Raw genomic sequence first — 23,799 nt, forward strand, 5'->3', positions numbered from 1 at the left:
TTGTTTTGGGGAGGGTGGAGATGTCCCCATTGTTCTCCTGGGGGGCAGGAGGGGACCTCCGTTGCTGTGACCCGTGGTGGCTGCTGGCGCTTCTCCATTGTCTGGGGACCATGAGCAACTCCCTGTTGTCCCCCACGGGGGACGGTGGGCACAGCTTCATTGTCCTAGTGGGACTGGGTGGGATGCTGAGACTTGAGCAAATTTGGGCCTAAAATGGACAAAGAAGACGGTCTGTCCCAGATTTGGGGTTGGGGCAGGAAGAGAAGAGAGAAAAGCTCTCTCTGAGGACTGTTAACTCTGAAGCCTACAGCCCACCCCTGAGGGTGGGGAAAACCCAGATGGAGGGGACAGGGGAACGGAGGGGACGGGGGCAGGGTGCAGCAACAAGAGACCTTGGAGCTGCAGTTCATACTCATCCCCATCCAGGTGGAGAAGACCAAAAGTGTGGGAGCTGGGAAAGGTTTCCAGGAGCAGGACACCTTTCGTGGAGGCACAAGGTGCCCATGGTGGGGGCTCAGGTTTGTGGCTCTGGGTTCTCAACACGTGGGATACAGCAAGGACCCCACTGGCACCGTGGGGTGGAACCTTCCCCTCGGCTCCGTAACGACCCCTCAGCAGCCCTGGGACTTGCTGGTTCACTTCCCAGATCCCCAGACAAGATTTAGCTCAATATGGGCAAATGATACAATGTGTCACTAAGAAGTGAAGAACAAGGAATGCCAAACGCAGCCACTGTTGGGAAGAGAAGAACAGTTGCAATTATCTGAAGTTGGAGTTTTGCCAGTAAAATTTTCCCCTTGTTTCTCTTGGCTTTGCTTGATCTCAGTTGCCTTTTTTTAAAAAAAGAGAGATTAAAATCACAATTTCTTTTATTTTTTTTCCTTTATCTTCTTTCTTTTCTTGTCACACTCACTCCCTCTTTCTCTCATTTCTCTCTTTCTCTCTTTCCTTCTTTCCTTTTCTTCTCCAAAGAGGCTGCAATGCACCACAGAATTTGCAAGGAGATACTTACTTTTTTCTCCCTCAGTGGCCTCTGCCTGCCCCAAAATCTGCCTCAGAATTCCCAAATTTGCCTAAAAAGCCAAGGCGAGTATCCCCCAAAGTCACAGCACTGCTCCAGCTAATCCAGAGCAGCCAATTTAGCTCTTAATTAAATTCCCCCAACCATTTATCCATATCTGCATGCAAATATGCATGTATATATACATAACCACAGGCGTAGCCATAAATATATATGTATGAATCTGTGTAGGCATAGATCCTTTTATCCTTAGATCTCTGGCTGTATATGTAGGAGCAGGAAAAGAGGAACAAATCATCTTTAAATTGCTTAACTTCCCCTTCATGAAAATCATTCCTGCCGCGGAATGAAGAGCAATCAGGGTGACTTCGATGCTGGTTCACCACGAAATGCACAGGAGATGCAGGGTTTGGGTCTTCTTAGGAGGATGTTTGTATGTCAGGAGGTATTTGGGGGGTAAATAACGTCTCCGGAGCCAGTGTCTGGGGTCTCTGCCCATCTCAGGGGTCGAGGAGGCAGAAGCATCCTGGGCTTGAGCTCAGAGCATCCTCCAGCCCTCCACCGGGCTCTGAGGGGTAAAACCCGACACACCAACCCCAGGCTCGGGCCATACTCCTCATTTTCCGTTTCTTTCACCAGGCAGAGATGGCAGATTTGCAGATTTTAACTCCTTAGTGCCAGTAATTCCCTTCCTCTGACGGCTTTGCCCTGGGGTGAGGGATGGGTTCAAAGCGCCGGGGCTGGTGGCCACCGTGGGGTGTCCGTGGGCCAGCAAAGGCAAGGCAGAAGAAAAGCACCTTTTTGTATCGCTGTTTGACCTGGGACCGCTCCAGCCCGTTGGAAGTTCCTGCCAGCGCAAAATGTGGGTTTGTCGAAATAAACCACTTTTACCTCCCAGTTTTCTTACCTTAATCCGGTCCGGTTGTAAAAATAATTCGGGCGAAAAAGGAATTCGTGTACTTAGCCTCCTAAACCTGCGCTCATGGCATAAACCAGGGGCTTAAATCTTATTTTGATTTTATTATTATTATCATTAACGATCCAGTTTGCATTCAAATCGCCCAGCTCTCCAAAACTCCGATTTTTTCATTGAAACCTCGAATACTCCCCAAATCCCGACACTTTTCCCAGGTGCTTGGCACATCCCTGGAGCCTTTGCAGCCTTGCACGAGAAAAAAATCTCTTTGCAAGAAGGAGCAAAGCCAGGAGTTTGCAATAACTTCAAAACATGGCTGGAAAAATAACGCAGAAATATTTAGGTGGGATTTGGAGAAAAAAAGAAAAAAAAAAGCAATTTTACTGGTAAACATTTGGAGCCGAGAAGACTGGTACAGGCCGGTAACTGGTATTTCTGTATTTGGCAGCCAGCAATGCAAACAGGGCTGCTGCAAGAGCAGCTCGGTGGGGAATAAATCCCGGTGCCCACGAGCAATTTCCAATTTCGTGAAAAACAAACAAAGAAACAAACCAAACCAACCCCACGATGTGGGGAAGGCACCCGGCTGGGACTTTGCCCTCCACCCCCCGGCTTTGCCTGCAAGTCGGGAAAGGAGCTGGCTTTGAAAGAGGTTTGCAGACTACCAAGGGAAATGTTTCTTGCCCTCTGTTTAAAAAAAAAAAAAAAAAAAAAAAAAAATTGGAAAAATATAATCTCCCCCGTTATTTTTCATTAGTTCTTCTCAAAGTGTGAAAGGAAAGAGAGAGAGGAATGAATTTAAGAAAGATGCCAAAGCAATAGCGGGGATGACACCCAGGGAAAATCGTTTTCTTCCGCAAAACTTATGTGCATTTTTTTTATGTGAACACTCAAGAACAGGTTCTCTTTTTTTTTTTTTTACCCCCGATAGCGAATCTATTGATCTGCACAGATAAAACGTGTTTTACAGCCGGGATTTTTCCAAAGGTCGATCATTTTACCCTCAGATCTTCAGGTGCTCTTACCAGAAGTCCTGCAAAGATGAATGGAGAGAAGAAATCGGAGGAGAGTGGTCCCCAACAGAAATCTTACGGGTTTGTTGTTGGAGGTTTTTCCCTCCGTAAATAGCTCTAGGAGGTCTCCAACTCACAAGATGCATTTACATATAATAATATGATATTGCGTAAGGTTAATATAACATGGGGAAATCACTGCAGAAGCCACCCGACCGCTTTCTTTCCCATCGCCAACACACTCCCAAGCGCTGCCTGAAGTTCCCACCTCCTGTTCCCTGTAGTCGTGCTGAAATATCAATTAAATTCCCCCTTTCTCTTCCCCTAATTTCTCACCTGGTGAATATTTTGGAGGGATTTAGCTCCAGAATTAAATCCTTGATAGCGGGTTGTGAATGCTTTGGCTCTCCACTTGATCTGCAAAGAAGAACAGGGGATAAATACTGTCCTAAAGACTTGAGGAGCCCAAATGTCCCCGTGCCAGTCACCAGGCATTATTTAAAGGACATAATTATGTATTCATCGTTAGAAAGACACGACCTGCCATCCGACTTTTAAAGCGAGCTGTGGGAAGACGAAATACAAAGCAGGACCCGAGTCGCCTGCGATTATTTTGCAGAAAGATTTGTTAAGTGACTCTTTTGGGGTGTTGTGGGGTTTTTTTGTTTGTGTTGGCTTTTGTTTTTAGCAAAAGGAGTAACGTTGAATAAATTGGCAAGTGACTAAAACGCGAGGCATCTCCGAGGGCTTCAGCATCTCTCCCAGGCAGCGCTGGAAACTTTATTTTATTTTCGGGATAGACCCATAAGAGCAGACATAACCGCAGGAAGGAAGATGTCCTGGGGAAAAGGACTGTTAGGGAGTGGTTTAGACATAGGTATGGTATATAGTCGGTATAGGATATACAATAATTCCATAGATAGATAGTTGGATGCACGGATAGATAGATACATGGATGGAGGAATGCAGGGGGGGATGGAGGGAGGGATGTGTCGCACAGATTCTGCTCGGCTCCCAGTTTTCCCCACGCAACACACCGCAGCCAAGCGCTCTAAATAAACGAGTTTTGATTTTTCCACGGAATGTCAGCTAATCTGGGAGGAAACAAACCACGCGCGTGGCTGGGATTCTCCTCTCCTCCCCCCCGCCCCCCGCCTCCAAAGTGCTGCAGCTTTGTGGAGTGGGGAAAGGGCCCCCCAGGAGCCCTCTGTCCCGGGGGGTGGGGGGCAGCATCCCCCCCCTTCCCGAGGCCAGGGGGGACCCTCACCTGAGCCAGTCCCCTGCGTGTCTCCCTGCGTGGGTCACCGCGACCCCACTCGGGTCCGGCACCCCCCAGGCAGCGGGGACTGGGGGGGGGCGGAGGGGACCCTGTGGGGGCTGGCGACCAGCATCACCCCAAACCCACCCCTGCCCTTGCCGAAATTTGGCTGAATCAGGCAAACGGGGCTTACACCTAAATGCCAAACCTCTTACAACCCCCAAAATGAAGGTAAAAGAGAAAAAACAAATATATTTTTGCTCCGTTTACCCCTCCAGCCCCCCCCATCCCACAGAGCAGGATGAATCCTCACCCCCCCCCCCCCATACTAGACCGGAGAAAAAGGACACAATTTCTTTAGAAGACTTTTTTAAGATAAACCTCCCTATTCAGAGGTCCCCAAGAGCAAAAATTTCGCCATGCCCCGATTTAACTTTTTTTCCCACCCCCAGACCCCCCCTCCTGCTCCTGCCTTCCCTGCTCATTTGTAGCTGTCCCCGAGGAAGACTCTGCTTTACGCACTTGCCGTTTAATGCCGAAAAGCCCCAACGTGACAATAGAAAAGGCGATTTTTATTTTCGCCTTGCAAATGCACATCCTCAGGGAGGAAAAAAACCACGAGGAGGGTTTTTTTCCCACGTGTTTGAGGAGGGGAAAAGCACACAGGAGCTTTTCGGGTCACTCGTGGCATGCCGGAGCTTGAGGAAGCCTTGGAGGACGGGGAGGAAAACCACCTTTTTCTTTTTCTTTTTTTTTTTGCCAATAATGTAGCAAACTCCTTTTTTCACCCCTTTTTAACGGAGTACAGAATTAAAATTTATCTTGCTGGTGCCAAAGTTTTGCTGATGCTTTGGATGCGCTCGGAGCAGCTTACGGAAAGAGGTGGAAAGGCAGCAGCCCTGCCTGCGTGCTGGCAGGGCTTTTTTAGCCCATCTTTAACCCCCAAATCCGTATTTGGGGTTTAACCTCGTGAAAGAAGAGTTTCATCAGGTTGTCGGCATTTAGGAAAGACTCTGAGTATTAAAATGAAATCAGTGTTATTAATCGCCATGGAGGATAAATAGCCATACCTGAGGTGGAGGCACAGTCCCACTCCTGGGTGAAAATGCAGGTTATTCCCATCCAGGCGGATAAAGGTCCTGCAAAAAGCAAAACGGCCCATCCCACACACAACCCGCACATGTTTTGGGGGAAACACAGCGATTTCAGCCTCTCTCTGCCAAGGTGGAGTCATGTATCGCTTTATTTCCCTAAGCATTTCTTCTCCTTTAAAATTCAGCCCAGCAAATAATTTTTGGAACAGGCTGGGATCTCTCCATTTACCAAAAATGTTTTTTGAAGAGAAACATCAGGCTTTTTTTTTTTTTTTCCGTTTTCTTGCTTCTTTGCTTATTGCATACATATTTTCCCTAGCTAATGCCTAATAAGTCCCAGGTTTTCCATAGAGAGTTACACTTCTCCCATCATGATGTTGCTTGGAAATGGAGATTGCATCGCTCTTTTACCCTCAGTGTGAACGTGTGGGCATCGGTAGTGCCTATTCATCATTTATATTTCTCTATTTAATATACACTAAACCCCAGTTTGGCAAACACAGTTCACTGAAGTTCAGCTTCTACCTCTGGAAATGAAACTCTTTAGTGTTTTGCTTTTGAAAATGTGAATAAACTTGGCAAAGAGCTCCCACTCTTCCCTCTCAATCCCTCCAAGCAGCTCCAAGGAATGAATTATTTGGACATCAAGTGGACCAAGAAGTAAATAGTTTGGGTGGGAGAAGGGGAGAAACAGCCTTGAACACACATCTCTCATATAACTGGTTCTGAATAATATTTGGCAGAAGAAAGAAGGTTTCTTACATTGGCCTGGTGTTAGTCTCCATCCTTCCAAACGCATCTTGAGTTAATTCGGTACCAGGAGATGGGGGAGAAAATAACCCCGGATCGCTGCAATCCCACGGCCCAGGAAAAAAAAAAAAAAAAAAAAAAAGGCGCCTGTGTATTTTAGAGCACTCACAAATAAAGAAATAAAATGACATTTAGGGCGGGGGGGGGGGATAAAGCCTCATCCAAGCGCAAAGGGCTATAAAGCACCTGAGGGTCCCCGGCTCCTCTCCCTCTTTCTCTCCCCGAGAATATGAAGGCAAAAATGATGAGAAGCGATAATTACGCTCTCCAGATACCACTTTGTTGACACCAGCCAGACCAAATGGCCCCCTTTTCTTTTGTCAGTGCTTCAGGCGACCTCCTGTTTTAACTTGGAATTGAACTTGGACTTCCGACCAGACAGGGGCCCTAAATTGAGGCAGATATTTTATTTGTCTGTCTCTGAATCGCTGAGTCAAGAAGTACCTATTGCACCGGGTCGGCGTGGAAATAATAACAATAATTAACGATGGGGAATTGCCAAGAGCTGGGACATTCCGCAGTGGCTGTAAAAAAAAAAAAAAAAAAAAAAAAAGCCCTTATTTGCCTCAAAACGTGGTGTCGCCGTGCGAGGAGGCGGGGGGGTGGGGAGGAGGGATGGGAGGGAAAAAAAAGGGGCTGCGGGATTTTGGGAAACCCCCCCCACCCGACAAGCTGCCACGTCCCTGCGTTGTCACCCGGGGGTGATGGGTCAGCTGAGTGGCACCAAGAGGTATTTATCCCTTTCCTCTTCTCCCTCTCAACTTTAGCACGGTGGGTTGTTGGGTTTGTTTTGGTTTGTTTTTTTTTTTTTTGGGGGGGGGGTAGGATAAAACACGGTAATAAAGCCACGGGGTTGGAGAGGGTGAGGTTTGGCTTTGCAAATCCACCTCTGGCCCTGCCTTGGGGCGAGAGGGAGCGATTATATATATATTTATATATATAAATATATATACACACATAAGTTTCTCCCCTCTTTCTGGATAGCAAAATGCAGGGAAGCCAAAGCAAAACACACGAAGAACATCCTCAAGGCTTAGGAAACCCCTTCCCAAGCTTGGGGGGGGGGCTACTGGGAGGGTGCTGGGGGCAGGCTGGGTTGGCAGCGCCTTGTCGATGGCAGCTAAAAAAAAAAAAAAAAAAAACCAAAACAAACCTACCCCAAGAAAAAAAGGGTGAAAAAAAGCCTCAGGGTGGATCCACTCCAAACAGGTTGCAGGAATCTGACAGGTTAGGAAGGAGAAAAGCCGGATCGTCTCGGGTCAGGCTCAATTCTCCGTCTGACACCACCCGAGACGGTTTGATCCAGCCCGGGGAGGGGGACGGGGGGGCAGTAACCTGATATTGCGTTTCCGTCCTCGATGCATCTTTCCTCCTCGCTCCCTCTCTCTCTAAAAGCATTTAAATTAAAGGTTAGGTAGGGGGTTTATTTGATTTTTTTTTTTAATTCCCTGTATAAACATCTCCAACGCAAGGGGGGGGGGGGGGGGAGGAATTGGTGATAAACCCAACTGCTGGGACAAATGTAAGTCTGATGCAAACACACACACCCCTTTTTGGTTTTTTTTGTCCCTTTTTGGGGTGGTTTTTTGTCCCTTTTTTGGGTGCAATGCATCAAGGCAGAGAAGACTGTACTTCGTCTTCTTTTCCGGGCATTGCTTTTGCAAGAATGCTGCTAAGGCTTGGCCACAGCCTCCAGCCTCCCTGGTTGTATTAATTCAGCAATGAGCTGAACCAGGGATGTTAGGATTTATTTTTCTCTCTCTCGAAAAAAAAAAAAAAAAAGGCACGCAAAGTTTAGGAAAAGAAGTCGGCTTTGGCTTTTATTTATCCAAAGCACATTTTGAACAAAGCCTGGGAAAGCTTTCCTTGGATTCCTCTGCAAGAATATGAGATTTAGTGGAATAGTTTCTTCACTAAATTGGTACTCCAGTGGGAAAATTGTATGTTGATCTCAGACTTTCTCATACCACGGGCTCTAATTTCCCTGAGGGCTCAAAAGCTAAAATTCCCCTCCTTTATGCCCCCCCCCCCCCCCCCCCCCCCGCCAAATGTAATGGAAATGCAACTTTCCTTTCCAAATCTAGGTAGGGATTTTTCTGTGCGGGTGCATCGTGCTTTAGAGGCACTGACAGCGGCTGGAGCCGATTTTCCTTCAATAAATCTCATACCTTGGCCATTTTCCTTTGTATGTGAGACGTCTGGAGGTGGGAAGAACCGTAAATACGGTTTTTCTCCCAGAAAATGGTCTATCGAGGAGGGATTTCTAAATCTTTCAGACAACAATGAGGGGGGGGAAGGGGGGAAACAAAGGGAAGAAAAATGAAAATTTAAAAAAGAAAAATACCCATGTGCCACAGATTTGCGGTGAATTATTTTCATCTATCCCCTAACTGAAATAAAGGATTTGCCTTTTTTCTTTATTCTCATCCAGCCTGTATTTTTTTTTTTTCCCCTCCAGGATATGTGGATAATAAAAAGGGGTTTTATCATAAAATTCCGCAGCTGATGAATTTTATTTCGGGTGAGATTTCCCTGGCCTGGAAAAGCAGCGCTTGAGTTTGAGCCACGTTAGATGTGCACGACTGTGCTCTCTAGGTGTTTGGCCACAGAGACGTCAGTATTTTCAGGGCAACGGTTACCTTCACACCTCTTTTTAAGGGTTTGCCTTGAATCAGTCAGATTAGCTTTTTAACAAACCCAATATATCGACAAACTCAGTATCTCCGGCTGCAAACACGCGTTCACCTGCAAAACTGTGTTCAGCCCTAAATTTCCGTGTTTCTTTCTTTTTTTAAGGGGAGAGTGGCAATAAAGAAAATGGCTAATTTAAAAGAGAAAGGGTCGAAAACTGCCTTAAGGACCAGTTAAAGTGTCGGAGATAAGGTAATGAGAAACAACTCGCAGTTTTGCAAAGCGGAACAGAACTGGACACCGCAAGGATATATCTAATTTTTTTCCCCCACGTGGTCTCGGAAATGAATCTGTTTCTCTCTTCCTTTCCATCAGGAATAAAAATAAAGAAATAAATACACCGAATTTCTCCCAGGGTCTGTCTTCAAGACGGCAGAGAAAGGGAAGGGGAACCAGGCAAACCCCTACTTGTCTTCAGAAGAAGAAAATTCAGCTTCTTTCTTCTCGGAGCCCGCTGGTAGACGGAGAGGGAACCGCTCCCTGCAGAAATATCCATATAAAAACCTTTGCTGGAGCAATCTGCAAGCCTAGAGCCGGAGGGAGGATGAGAAAAAGGAATTTATAAGTCAATATGATTTGATATTGGTCAATTTTCCCTCTTATTTCCCTAATTTAAAAAATAATGCTGAAAATGTGACGCTGCGGGGATGGTGTGTGAGCGATGCGGACTCTTCCAGCCTTTTTCTATAAATGCATAAGGAAAGGAATATTATACTTTAAAAAGAGCTTGGGGGGAAAAAATGCTATTAAAAAAAAAAAAAACAAAACCAGAAAAAACCCCCAACAACCTAACGAACGGGTCTCACATCTGCTCTTATTTCTAATTGCTCCTTCCCCTCTTCCTATTTTTTATTTATGGGTACCACACTCCTAAGCGGTTCCACATTTTGGTAAGTGTAAACATCCCTGAGCTGGTTTGGGTTCATTAACCTACTCGCCATTGCGCGGAGAGCCGCCCTCAAAAGCTAAGAAATGGTAAAAAAGGAGCATTTTTTAAAAGAAATCCCGAGTTTCGGAGCTGAGGGTTGTTTTGCACAGCGACCCTCCGCCTCCCTTCCCAGCCACGGACCCTTTCCAGGAAACCATCACTTTAAATGTGATTTTTCTCCTCTGGCACCTCTAGAAAAAGACCTTTTTCTCTTGTTTTATCTTCTTTTTCTCCCGTTTTTTTTTTTTTCTCTTTTTCTCTTGGGTTTTGGGGGTTTTTTTTCCTCTTTTTCTCTTGTTTTCTTCTCTTTTTCCCTTGTTTTCACCCCCTCCCCTAATTCTCGGCGTGCAACCCGCACTAACCCACCGAATTACAAAATTCAGTCTTTCATTCAACCGATTCTTTCCCCGGGATACAAAGTGGACATGTCCTTCCCCAAACCTGCCAGGGCAATTTGCTATTATTTTCCATTGACCGTGCTGCCTGCCCTCCTCAGGGCTCCTACCTCACCTCCGAGCGCCTCGACACCGAGCCCTGCCCGCTGCCCGCTCCGCTCCGCGCATCCCCCGGTCCGCCTCTATTACCCTTACCATAAATCTTCACATTTTTAACATTTAATCCCCTTCCCACGCCGCGCGGAGAGGACATATGCTACCAAATGTTAACTACTTCATAAAAATTAAAGGGGGGGGGGGAAAATTGAGGGTTGCTGGGGGAGGGAAGGGAGGGTTTGTGCGGCTCCCCCCGTCCCTTCCCCCGACGTGGCGGACACCCGGCTTTAATTTCTTGCTCGGCTTCTTCCATCACCCTCCGAGCCATGTGGTTCTTGGGTTGGGGGGGATGCTGCTCCTGCGTGATTTCTGGAGGGACTCACAGCACTTTGCGGAATTCAAAGGATGCGAGCACGGCTTTTTTATTTTCTTTTAATTTTTTTTTACGTTTCTTCTTTTTTTATTCTTATTTTTGTTCTTATTTTTTTTCTTATTTTATTATTTTTATTTCCATTCTTACTTTTATTTTTTATTTTATTATTTTTATTTCATTACATTTCACTCTATTATTTTATGTTATTATTTTATTCCTTTCATTCCCCCCCCCCCGCCGCGCATCGCAGCCTTTTTAACCTCCACTTCCAAACCGAGGTCGAAGCCCCGGGGAGGTCCCCCCCGAGGCCGCATCCCCTCAAACCCATCCCCGAGGCTCAGGGGGACCCGCTCGGGCTCCTTCACCTTGAACTTGGACTTCGAGGGCTCCTCGGGACGCCGAAATTCCCTCCTCCATCGGGCAGGTTAACTGAGAACTCGCCTTCCCCCCTCTACGGGCTCCCTTTGCAGAGTGGGTTCCCCCCACCACAAGTTTTGGGGGACTTGGGGTTTTTTTTCTTTTTTCCCAGCTTTTTCTTTTTCTTTTTCTTTTTTTTTCTATTGGGAAGAATGGGAAGAGGGTGAGGTGGGAGGCGAAGCCGCCCCGGAACCCCCCAAAACCAGCAGCACCGGGGGATGGTTTAGGATTCAAGGGGACACACGAAGTGTGGAGGGGGGGTCCTGCGTGGGTACGCACCCCATGGGGGGCGTGGGGGGGACAGGGACAGGCGGGGACCATCTAGAAGTCCCCTCGGAGCACTGCACACCCCACGGCACCCCCCAGGAAAATTTGGGGGGCAAATGCAGCGCAGGCGGAGCTCACCTCCCTTCTCATAGCTTAGGGCACTGAATTCCTAAAAAAAAAAAGAATTTTTTTCCCCACTTTTTCTTCGGTTTCTATTTTTTGGGGTGCTGAGCTTCCTCCCTCCCTTAATAACTCCTCGCCCAGGGGTTCCCCGAGGGCTGCGACCCCCCCCCCCAGGTGCTCCCTCCTCCATCCCCATCCCTCCCAGCCAGCAACCTGCCATTTATTCCATTTTTTTCCCCCCAATTCCGTGGCAGCCCGGCCCCGGGTTAAGAATTAATTCAAGTTTTTCCAAACCCTCACAAGTCAGCCTGGACCAACAGACGCCCCCGTGGCCCCCCCCCCCCGGCTTTGCCCCTACCTCACATCGCCGCTGAAATATTTACCACCGAACTATTACACATCAATAACCACCCTCCCACGCGTGCTCAGTGGGGGAAAATCAAATTATTTTGGAGTCTGGCAGGAAAATGGGGGGGAGGGGGAAGGAATTGGGCAGATTTTTTTGCTTTTTTATTTTGTTTTCGCGGGGGGAGGGAAAGCCCTTTGCGAAGGAAAAAACAGTCAACAGGTTCCAAAAAGAAAAAAAAAAGGGGGGGAGATGCTCTTTGACCGCCCCCTCGAAGAATCGTGGCGCGGTTGCCCGTCGCTTCCCCTTGAAACATCGCGGGGGGGGGGGGGGTATCCTTGTGTGCCCCCCCCCATTTAGCGCTTAGAGCATCCTTCCCCCACCCGAAACACGGCGCGGGGGGGGGGAGATCCTTCAAGGGAAAGCATCTGTGTGTCCCCCCCCGGGGTTTCGGGGTGAGCGTGGGGACAAGGGGGGGGCGCTTCGACCCACGGAGCCGACACGCGTGGGCAGGGACCCCCCCCCGCCACGCGCGGCTCTTTGTGCCGGGGGGGGGGGGGGAAGGGGGGGTCGCCACCGCCTTTAATGGAGGGAAAAGGGGGGGGGGGGGGGAGGAAGAACCCAACCAATGAGCGTGGCGGCGGGGTCACGGGGGCGGGGCCACGCCGGGGCGGGGGGGGGAAGCCGGGTGGGCGTGGCCGCGGCGGATTTCTTAATGGAGCGGCGGCGGCGGGGCGGCGGCGCATGCGCGCGCGGCGCCGATATGTTGGGGGGGTCGCGGGGCGGCGGGGCGCGGCGCGGAGCTTCCCCCGACGGCGGCGGCGGCGGCGGCCGAGGAGGAGGAAGAGGAGGAGGAGGAGGAAGAAGAAGAAGAAGAAGAAGAGGAGGAGGAGGAGGCGGCGGCAGCAGCGGGAGCAGCGCGGCATGACATGACGGCACCGCTCGGCCTCCCCCCGCGCTGGCCCGACGGCCTCGCCTGCCGCTGCGAGGACGCCCCGCGGGAGAAAAACCGCATGGAAGGGCTGGGGCACTGCCGGGAGATGATGCCCCACGCGGGACTGGCCGTGCCCACCGCCCCGCCGCCGCCGCCGCCGCCGCAGGGAAGCGCTTACGCGGAGCTGGCGGCCGCCGAGCCCCCCCGGCAGTGCCCGTCGGGGGCGGCTTCCAGCGCGGCGCTGGGCTACGGTTATCCCTTCGGGGGGGGCTACTACGGCTGCAGGTTGTCCCACTCCCACGGAGTCAACTTGCAGCAGAAACCCTGCGCTTACCACCCCGGGGAGAAGTACCCCGAGGCCGGCGGGCCCCTGCCCGGCGAGGAGCTGCCGTCGAGGGCCAAAGAATTCGCCTTTTATCCCGGTTTTCCCAGCTCCTACCAGGCGGTCCCTGGCTATTTGGACGTGTCGGTGGTACCGGGGCTCGGGGGTCACCCGGAACCGAGACACGACGCTTTGCTTCCCATGGAAGGTTACCAACACTGGGCTCTTTCTAATGGCTGGGATGGGCAAGTGTACTGCTCCAAAGAGCAATCGCAGTCTGCGCACCTCTGGAAGTCACCTTTCCCAGGTAGGCTGCTCCGGGAACCGGCGTGCTCGCCCGCTTCCCGACCGCCAGCTCCCACCGGAGGGGTGGATGTGCGTGTGTGTGGATGAGTGTGCATATACGTACACCTATACAGATAGATACGTGTACGCCTGTATATGTAATTAAAGGGAAAGAAATGGCTCTGGAATGCCTCCTGTGCAAGGCAATGTGTATGAACATGTATGGGAAAGAAGGTGAAGCAATCTTTTCTGAATCAAATACACGCCGTGAGCTTGCTTGGAAAGTAACTTTGCCGTTTAATTCTTCCCTTTCTTCTCTCCTCCCTCTTGTTGCCTCACCTAAAGAGCGTCTCTCGGTGCCTTTCTCTTCATTTTCCCCTCCGCTCACTGCTTCTCTAACTGCAGAAAGCTTAAAAAGGGAAAAAAAAAAAAAATTTAAAAACCCTTCTCCAGCGGTTCAGTTGAATGAGAAGTGTCGGGGGCTGGGACAGTAAATCATATCACAATTACACACAATTATAGGAATAGGTGTCAAGTGACAAATGAATCTGTTTAGAGGGGAAGGAGGGAGGCAGAGGGGTGGCGGGGGGGGGGGGGGACCGGCGGGGCTTCTCCGCCAGGTCAGGCAGGCAGCCTGACAGCCCGCAGGCAGCCGGGGAGGCAAAATCCCTCCTTGGAGCATCTTTTAGCCCAGAAAGTCCCTCGCTCCCTTCCCCTCCCGGTCCCACCGGCCCCGGCCGGCTCCGTGCCCCGACGGCAGCGGGGGTGGAGGAAGGTGACGGTAGGTGCTGCCTCCCGGTACCTCTTTCCAGGCTCCTTCCAGCCCCCCAGTTCCAGCGTTGGGTGGGGAAGGACGCGGAGAGGGGGGAGGAATAACGACAATAAAAGGGGGGGGGGGGGCCTACAGCATCTTGGATGGAAAGAAGGGACGGCTCGCGTTAGTTCTTTGGGGGGGCAATGGGGGGGACGCATCCTTTTATGTATTTTCCTTCTTCGGGACAAAGAGGGACGGAGGAATGAGCTTTCCCGGGAGCTTTTTGGGGAGGGGGGTGGAATTTAGCAAGGCATTGTTGGCTGCGTGATGGGTGCGTGTGGGGGTTTTTTGGGGGAGGGGGTGGTCCTGGCATTCAAGCTTTATTTGGGGGAGCTGCCCCCCCCCCCGCTTTCTCTCCCCATCGCCTGCAGCTCTAGTGAACCCCCCTGAAGGAGATTCCTACCCCGCACCACTGGCCTTTGCGGCACCCTCAGCACCCCAATCCTCCCCCCCCAAAGACCCGATCGCCCCCAAAGCTCCCCCAGGGGCTCCCCAATTAACTCCTGTCAGCCATAATTGGGGCTGCGCTGCCTGCCGAGCAGAGCTCGCCTCCATCTTCCTGCTCCAGCCAGCTGGGTCACACCTTCGCGGCGAGGAGCTTCGTCGCCCAGGTCGCTGCCCGATCCTGGCAGGGGGCTGAAAAGGGGCTGGGGCTGCCCGAAAGCTTGGGGGGAGCCTCATACCCCCCCCACCCCCCGCCAAGTACCGGCAGCAGAAGGGTGAAGATGCTCCCCGCATCCCCGCTGAACCCGTTCCCCATAGCCCCTTGGCAAAGCACAGAGCATCTCCCCCTCCTCACCCCCCGCAAAAGCCACTGGAGGAGGGGGGGCTGGGGTTATTCTTGCTGGGTTTGTCCCCCCCACCCCCCCACCCCGAGGGTTTTCCTGGGCTGCACTAAGCCGGCGGGGGGGGCTGGGGTGCGGGGGATGCACTTGTCTCCGCGCCGGGCTCGGTGTTTGGGGGTGCGCATCTGCGGGGATCCCCGAGAAGGTTTGCTGCTGGGGGGGGGGGGGGCGGGGAGAGGAATGAAATAGAGGAGAAGCTCCAGATATTTTCCAAAATCTATCTGTCTGGAAGGTCCCTTTCGCGCACACCAGTCTGCGGGTTGACTTGGTGCCTCTTGTTTATCAGCGTGGACAGTGTCGCCAAGAAAAACAGGCTTTCACCACGTGAATGATGAATATTATGTTATTATTACTATTATTATAGTATTATTCCCCTCGCTGGATGCATTTTCTGCCTGCCTTGTCTCTTTTCCCCTCTCTTTCTTCCCCTTTCTCTTCGCTCGCATTCCTCCACTCTTTATGCTCCTTTCCCCCCTTTTCTTTCTCTCCCCGACGTGCAGAAATCCCCAGCCCGCACCCCGGGATGCAGTACCCCCCCCCCCCCTTTTCCCTCTTCCTTATGTTTTGTTTTCTTTTTTCTTTTTTCTTTTTTTTTTTTTTTTTTTTAATCCAGACGTGGTCCCCTTACAACCCGAAGTCAGCAGCTATCGGAGGGGACGAAAAAAAAGGGTCCCTTATACCAAAATCCAGCTGAAAGAGTTGGAAAAGGAGTACGCGGCCAGCAAATTCATCACCAAAGAGAAGAGGAGGAGGATTTCGGCCACCACCAACCTGTCCGAGCGTCAAGTGACTATCTGGTTCCAGAACCGGAGGGTCAAGGAGAAGAAGGTGGTGAGCAAATCCAAGACAGCGCATCTCCACGCCACCTGACAGAGGATGACTTTGGAGGAGAAGGGGCAAGGAAAAGGAAGCAAGAAACGTAAATATTTATCTGGTAGTTTGTATGATAACATCATCATCGGGACTATGCTGATTCCAAGTCATTATTTAAAAAAAATTATAAAAAAAATCGACATTCACAAATGCACACGCGCATCCCCCCCGCCCCCCCAAAACACTGAGCGCATCTTTGATTTATCCCTTTGCCCCGCTCTGACTGTGAAAACCCCAGTTTTGCTCTGAGAAATCCATCGATAAGGCTAAACTGTGTATATTTTTAAAAGAAAATAATAAGCTAAGAGTGTAGTTACGTTAAAGGAGAGATGAACTCTGAATGTCGCCCTGTAACCCTGTATAGTCCGACCCCCTCGCCAATCTTTCATATCTCGGGCCATTTCACCCACCGATGTATAAATGTATGGAGAACCTATGGCAAAGTTGCATCAGCTTCGTATTTTCTCGGAACTAGGGACCGAAAATAAGAAATAAGGCTGCTATTGTGGGAAGAAAACCATTGCTCGGTATCGCTTAAATATCCCAACCACTGATTTTAGGTCCTAGATGGAAGTGAGTTGCTGTACGAGACTATTTTGGGTATGTTCTCACGAGGGTTTCTATATCTCTGCCATAAAACTGGAATGTCTGTTCTCCGCTGACAAGATGGAAAATGCACAATATTGTCTTTGGGGTTTGTTTCTTTCCCTCTCTAAACCGGCTAATTATCGACAGTGTTCTTTGGATATGTAAAAGCATCTTTTTTTTTTTTTTTAATGTCTTGTATATGTATATAATATTGTGGTGTCCAGATGATATGTACCGACTGCAGATGACATTTCTTAAAAATAAATATCTTTTTTTTTGTTGTTGTTTTGCCTTGAGGAGAGGCTCTTTGTGCACCTCTTTGTAGCCCTGTGCTTCTCCCACCCCTCCCCACCACCACAAATACAGCCCGGGCGGGAACCTCCGCAGAGAAAGGATGAGGGGGTGGGGGGGAACCAAACCAAACCAAACAAACAGGGAAATGTGGCAAATTTGGGCAGAAATCGCTTAATAAGGGGCTCTCCGGAAGATGCGAGGGGCAGATGCAAGGAGGGGAGTAAAAAGCGGAGAAAATAAATCCGCGGAGACTGAGCCAACTGAGTGCTTTTTTATTGAATTTTTCCTTCTTTCTTTCTTTCTTTTTTCCCTCCCTTCTTTTTTTGTCCTTATTTCCCCCCTCCCCCCGCAATTACCCCGGCTGAAAACGCGATGACTTCCCGGAGACGCTTCTAATCTCTTTAAATCTCCCTCCCAAAGGACGCGTTTCGCTAAACCTGTTTGACTCCAGCTCCGGCCCCAGATCAAAACCTCCCGACCTGCCCTCGCCCCGCCGAGCAGCTCCGCGGCCGGCCCGGCTCCGCGCCCGCGGAACTTGCGCGGCCCCGAGCCGGCCGGGCAGCTCGGAAAGAAATACGGGAGAGGAAATTGTTTCCATAGGCGGATTACAATCTACCTTAATATCTGCTAGATTTAATCACCTCGTTAAATGATCAAAAGGGGAGGGGAGGTGGGGGGGGAAAGGCTTTTAAAGGGATGTAACCTAAAACAATGTTATTGCGGGTTAAATTTGCATTGAGTGTGTGCATATATTTATGGGAGGGGGCAGATAGAGCAGGCACAAGCTATATGAGAAAAAGATTAGCACTGGAGTCTGCAGAAATGGGCGCGTAGATACGCTAGGTGTTCAAGCTGATACGCATAAGTGCATATATATATATATTATATATATACACATTTATACAAGGGTATATAATGGCATGTGCATATAACCGTGTCTGTCCGTTACTTTTTATGGTCTGGGTGTCGGTGTTTATATATTTTATATATATATATGTTATATGTATGTGTGCGGGGCTTGACGGTGTGTGTGTAATTTATGTAAGTCTGCGTATTAAGGCGAAATGTGTATAGGTCTATCACATATAATATACCGCAAATAACAACGTATCTACACTCTCTCTATAAATTTATATATATATATATATATGCAAGCGCAACCCTCTACATTATTACGCGAAATGGTGGGTAAATAGTAGGTATGTTTTTTATATATATATATATATATATATAAAAATTTATGTGTACGTATGCAAGTGCAACGCTCTATATTACCATACGAAGTGGTGTGTAGATCTCATTTACGGTCTGTGGATGTATGGGTGTACCTATAGCTTCATAAAGGAGGCTAAAAGACGGATAGTAGGGGTTGTGTAGGTCCAGCGTCTCTCCGCGGGCTCAGTGCGGTGGCAGGGTGCCCTATGGAGCCCATACCGCCACCAGAAATCCCGGGAAAAACCCCACATGGATTTGGATGCTTCCCGGAGTGATCCCAAATCTCCGGTAAGGTGGGACGCTGTTTTGTCTAATCCCGGGAATAGGGCGAGCCGGGGGGCTGGACCCTTTCCTTCCAGCTCCCCGTCCCTTCTCGGGGGGGTGGAAAAAAGGGTCCCTGATTTCCCCCACCTCCCCAGTCGCTGATTTCTCCGATGAGCGGAAAAAGCCGGGGGTTGATCTGAGGGTGTTTTCTGCATTTATTTTGGAGAACTTCGGTGGTTTGGAAACGCAGGCAGAGATTTGAATCTTTATTATTTTAATTTCTTTTTCTTTTTTTTTTTTTAAGACGCTCAGCTAGGAAATATCGCAATACCTCGAGAAACCCATCACCGCTGCTGTAGCGGGATTAAATCGTGGGTAAAACCTGCCCTAACGCACGAGAGCCACGAGAATATGTGGTTTGGGTGTAAAAAAAAAGCTCTTCCTCTAAAAAAAAAGCTTGCTGTGTGTGCAGACACTGCAATGCCTGAGAGCAACTCCAGACAAGCCCAAATCCGACATCCCGACAGCGAGCGCGTTGTTCGCTGTGGCTCTATTCTTCCTCATTGTACCTGAATTTCACCAGTTCTGGGAGGGAAAAAAAAAAAAAAAAAAAAAAAAAAAGTTGATGAAACTGTGGTTATTAGGCTAGGGTTATTGGAGGGAATGAGGGGATACGGATAAATACTTTTTTTTTTTTGTCTTTACGGATGTGGGTAATTGAGCTCAAGTTATTCACGGAGTTTCCAATTCTGGGAGTTTTTGTCAATTGTGGCTGAATTTTGTTGGAGGGGGAGAGGGCTGCCTGTGTGTCGGTTTGTGTGTCGGTCGCTCTTTCAACTCGTGTGGGAGGAATCAAAAGGGAAAGAAAGAAAAAAAAAGAAAACAAATAAAAGCAGAGAAGAAACAAGAAATTCATTCATTACACTTCAGGGCACCAAGGGGTTTTGATGGTCTTAGTTGGCAGATATTGGCGAGCCCGTGAAACAAGGCTCTCTCTTGCCATTGCCCACGTTTCATTTTCAAATATTTTAAAATATCCTTATTTAAAATAACCTTATTTTTCCTCGACCCACTCCATCCTCCCCTCGGGGGCTGTACCACCGTCCAAGAGCCGGGAAGGAGCACGGATGCAGGCAGGCGATGCTGAGGTGCGGCTGGGATTCTTTTGGGGGGGAATGCAGACCCCAGGGAAGGGGGACCCGGTCCCCGACGTGCTCAGGACGTTGGGGTTCAGCCCCCCCAAGTGGGGCTGAGCCTTCCCCCGCCGTCGGGGTTGGAGTCGGGTGGGGATGGAGGTCAGGATTGGACCCTCAGAGAGGGAACGCGGGACGGACAAACCTTCACCTTCCCTCTGCAAACACCCACGGACACTTGGTCACCCCTTTAATCCGGGCGGTTTGGGTGGAAAAAAGGTGTTTTCGGGGCTAGTCGGATCAAAAAAATACCGCCACTTAGTTTTGGGGATAAATCCTTCCTGCCGACCCCAGGCACGGTTGATTTGCGTTGGGTTTTTCTCCAGAAGGGCGGCAAAATCATAATCTGCGACTCGAGTTATTTGGTCATCCTCTTCCAAGAGCTTTGGAGGAGGCGCTTGCCCGGAGGAGAAGAAATTAAACCAAAAATTGCGCGCACACACGCAAAACCCGAGGAACCGCTCGTTAGTTCCCCGCTGAAGTTCCGCGGGCGCGGAAGCCGACCTCCCTCCGGCGTGACCCCCCAGGAACACAAATCCAATTAATTTCTCCATTTCCCACTTATTTCTTCCCACCCCCGTTAGGAAATGGCAGTGGGAATGGCTTGCTTCTCTTCTCCTTGCTTATTTATCCATTAACGCCCTGCCCCAGCTCGCTGGGTATTAGGTCAGCAGGCCGTGACGTCACTCCTGTATTACCCTTGACCGTGACTAGGCGTTGTTTGACCTTGACATCACGAGCTGAGGGATAATAAGCGAGGGGACCCTCACCCTTGATCTTCTCCTCACCAGGCAGCCCCGAGCAGCTCCCGCTCCTGTTTACAGATAAACAAGGTGTTATTTGAAGTCTAGACAGGCGGGCTAATGGCCAACAATAAAGCCCTGAAAAGGAAGTTTCCCAAGTTTAGCCTTTTCTTTCCTTTGTATCGAGGACTTTGAATAACTTCCCAACCGCAGCCTTTATGGTAAAATCCCGGACAAGGGATTTCCCTTGCCCATCTTTTTTTTTTTTTAGATATCATTTTCTTCTTTTTTTCTTTTCTCCCTTTTCTTTTTTTCCTTTTAATTTTATTTTGTCCTCTTTTTTTGTCTTTTTTTTTTTTTTTAGCTCACTCACATTTGCATATTTTTTTCTCTAATGCATTTTTTAAAGAATAACTTCCTAGTCTGGAGGGGGAATTCTGCTCTCGCAGCCCTGTGCTCAGTGCAGAGGTGAGTATAACTCTTGCTGGTTAACTTTCTATTTGTTATGGAAGCGCTTGGTCTTAAAAAAAAAAAAGACTTTTTTTTTTTTTTTTTTTTTTGTTAGCAGCAAAAGAGAAGAGACTTCTAAAGGCTTTGCCAAGAAATTATTTCTTAAGACCCTGACAGCCAACACGGGGTGTGTGTGTGTACACACATCCCACAAACTCCTCCAGCACCGCTGGTTCCTTGCTTATAAACTGCCTTGCCTACGTGGTTCAGCACATTTTGGGAAACCCTCGTGTTTATGGGTATTTAAGAATTACATCCAGCAAAATGTCGTGTCTCCTGTCGCCGGCACTTCGGGGGGAAGCTGCTGCCTGGCAGGAGCTCAGCTGGTTCAGCCCACACTTGGACCAGCCGTGGGTTTAATAAACTCCCTTTCCTCCCCACCACTTTCTCTTCCTTTACAAGGAACATTAAATAAGTGAGATCACGCTTTTCAGGCTCTCCAATTGCGATTTGCTCAGGAGTCGTGAATTCTAGACCATTAACTGGTTTGTTGTTACAGTTGTTGGGGGGTTTCAGCCCTCCAAGGGAATTACAGTACGAAACGCCAACTTCTCACCCAAAACAGAGCTGGCGGACAAAGCGAACTTCCCTAAAGTTGGGGACTAAACCTTTGCCTTACAAAGGATGCAGGCATCAGTTTACATTAATCTAATAGGAGGAGAAGATCCTCTGCTGGCAAAGCTGGGGAAAAATATAATGATATTCCAGGCATTTAACTATTCCCTGCACCGAGACTGGGACCTGCCTTCGTTAAAACTGAAAGCTGCCCCAGATGATTTGTATATTGGATGAGCTGAAGTGTCGTAGACATTTTTATTCCCATCCATTTACCACTTTTCCATGTTAATTTTTTTTTTATTGCCCAACTCCTACGTATTCCATTTTACCACCCTCTTATATAGATATATATAAGGTGTCTTGTGCACTTACAGATCTAGAAGGTGTCTATAGACATGCATTTTCCACATCAGAAAAAGTATCCGGGGCAGGTTTCAATGATATATAGCTACCCCGAAATAAGAGTTCTGTGGGCTTTCCAAAGCCTGTCTATATTTTATTCCCCGTGTCATGTATCTATATATTTATTCTAAATACTTCCTTTTTGACCCTGGCAGCTAACTTCTTGTTCGAGTCACCGCAACTCCTTACAACTCCCAACCAATTTGGGGTGAAATTCGGTTGAGCAGAAAAGCTGAGCCATGACGGGGTCTGTTTTTCCAACCTGCACACGCACAAGGAGACCTTTTAATTTGCGTTTTTTCCCCCCTTTTCCGGGCAGAAAGACGGAACAGGGAAGTTGCAGGCTATTTTTGCCCTATGAGGGTTAAATTTCATGGTCTTTTCTGGGAGAAAACTGAAAGTGGGGCTAAGTCCTTCCCATCTGAAACGTAAATATTTGGCTGGGGCCATTAGGCTGGGGCCATTTTTATTGATTTTCTTTTTATTTTTGATTTCTTGAAGAGACGAGGCCGGAGGGGAGGGGGAGAAAGAGCCCGCTCCGGTGGGAGCCGGCAGCCGAGCTCAGCCCCGCGGGCTGCGCAGGGGGAAGATGAAATGCGGGAGGAGGGGAAGGGGAAATTTTATTTCTCACGCTTGGTGGAGAGGGGTTGCGGTGGTGCAAAACGGGAAGAGGAGGAAGGGAGGAGGGCAGGGATAAATCCCCCAAACAGGGCGGGAAAAAAGGGCAAAGCACCACAAAGTCAACCCCAAAACTTGGGGTGGTTGTTTTCCCCGTGCAGCCAGTGATGCTCTTCGAGACAGTCATTAGCATAAGATGTCGATCCTATTCACTACACTAGACAGTGACCTTGAACTGAGACGTTGCAATCTTGCTTTTCCAGCGCCTTTTTCTCTCCCTCTTTTTTTTCCGGGGGCTCTTTTTTTCCCCGGCTCCCACAGTCAGGGAGCTTCTCCCGGCTTCTTCGCACCAGCATTTCCCGAGAGCTGCCTGTGTGACTTGTGGAGGTGGGAAAAAACCACCCCCCACCCCCCCGAGGATTATTAAATATCGGCGTCGAAAAGGTCTCTCTACCTGAAAACTGGGATTCCTGCAAATGGGGAAAGGCTCAGAGATTTTTTTTTGCTGGTCTGGGCAACTTTTTCTGGGGGAGGAACACGGCAGGAAAAAAGAAGGGGGGTTGCTCAAAGCAATAGGAGGTAGAAATTGGGATTTCTTTTTGGAGAGCCGGCGCTCGGGGTGGGTTGTGCACGAAGGAGACTGCCTGAGCCAGCAGTGCCAGTGCCCCAAGCAGGAGGACTCGGCTCAGGCTTTCGTTTTTAAGCACCGCTCAGCCTGAGCTGAGCATTAGAAAAGCCCAAGCGCTCAACCTGAACTGGCAAATGCATTTTTAATGGGGAAGAAATTCCCGGGGAAACGCGGCAGCTTTGCTTAAGAGTCCTTAGGATTTATTTTTTTGCCCTTCCATGGACCTGCTGTCTGCTTGCAGCAGGAGCAGCGCTGAGCTGGGGAGCCCTATTCAAGGCCACCAAGAGCAGGGAGTTACTCCCCACGCTCTGCATCGCTTAATATATTTCGAAGCACGGCTGTAGCATTTCCCAGCTCTAAACCAAAAATAATAAAAAGATTAAACAAGGGAACCGGGGGTGCTTTTCTCCCTCTCCCTTGCTGTGATGCCCACGCTGACATTATCCCTCCACGCAGGACTCCAGCGCGCAGTTTGTGCTTCACTTGCTGTGCAGCTCAGCCCTGCAGCTGCCTCCCCAAAATGTTTCCTTGGAGGTAAACGTGAAATTTTATTAAATTTTTATTTTCACCCGGCAAAAAAAAATCGAATTGCATAAAGAGGAAAAGCTCCAAATACCCGGAGACTCCTCTGGAGCAGCAATGTACTTTCCCAAGGTCCGGTGGAGAACAAAGCCGTGCAGCACCCGGGCACGTCTTATATGGGGAAATTTGCGAAGAAAAGAGCAAGGTAGAGGAAGGGTTTTCTTTAAAAAAACAGCAAACAAAGCCAATTCAGATGGCAACCTCCGGGGATCACGTGCTCATTTTTATATAAACTATTCCTCCCCAGCTTGCCCAGCGTTGCGAGCGCTTCTTCTGCAGCGAGAAGACACTCTTGGAGAAATTGCAAGCAGCTTTTTCACTTATACCTGCAGGGAGAAAAATTCCTTGGCAAGGTTTAAAAAAAAAAAAAAAAAAGTGCTAAA

General features: G+C 49.1%; 1 protein-coding gene across 1 annotated transcript; it reads left to right on the forward strand.

The window, feature by feature from the left end:
* Nucleotides 1-12,677: 12,677 nt before the first annotated feature.
* HOXC13 (homeobox C13) lies at nt 12,678-15,818 on the forward strand. Its single transcript, XM_049818791.1, has 2 exons — nt 12,678-13,311; nt 15,562-15,818. The coding sequence occupies exons 1-2, from the start codon at nt 12,678-12,680 to the stop codon at nt 15,816-15,818; spliced, it is 891 nt and encodes a 296-aa protein (XP_049674748.1).
* The last annotated feature ends 7,981 nt before the right edge of the window (nt 15,819-23,799 follow it).

The sequence above is a fragment of the Accipiter gentilis genome, chromosome 16 (assembly GCF_929443795.1).
Source record: "Accipiter gentilis chromosome 16, bAccGen1.1, whole genome shotgun sequence".
NCBI classification, from domain to species: Eukaryota; Metazoa; Chordata; class Aves; order Accipitriformes; family Accipitridae; genus Astur; species Astur gentilis.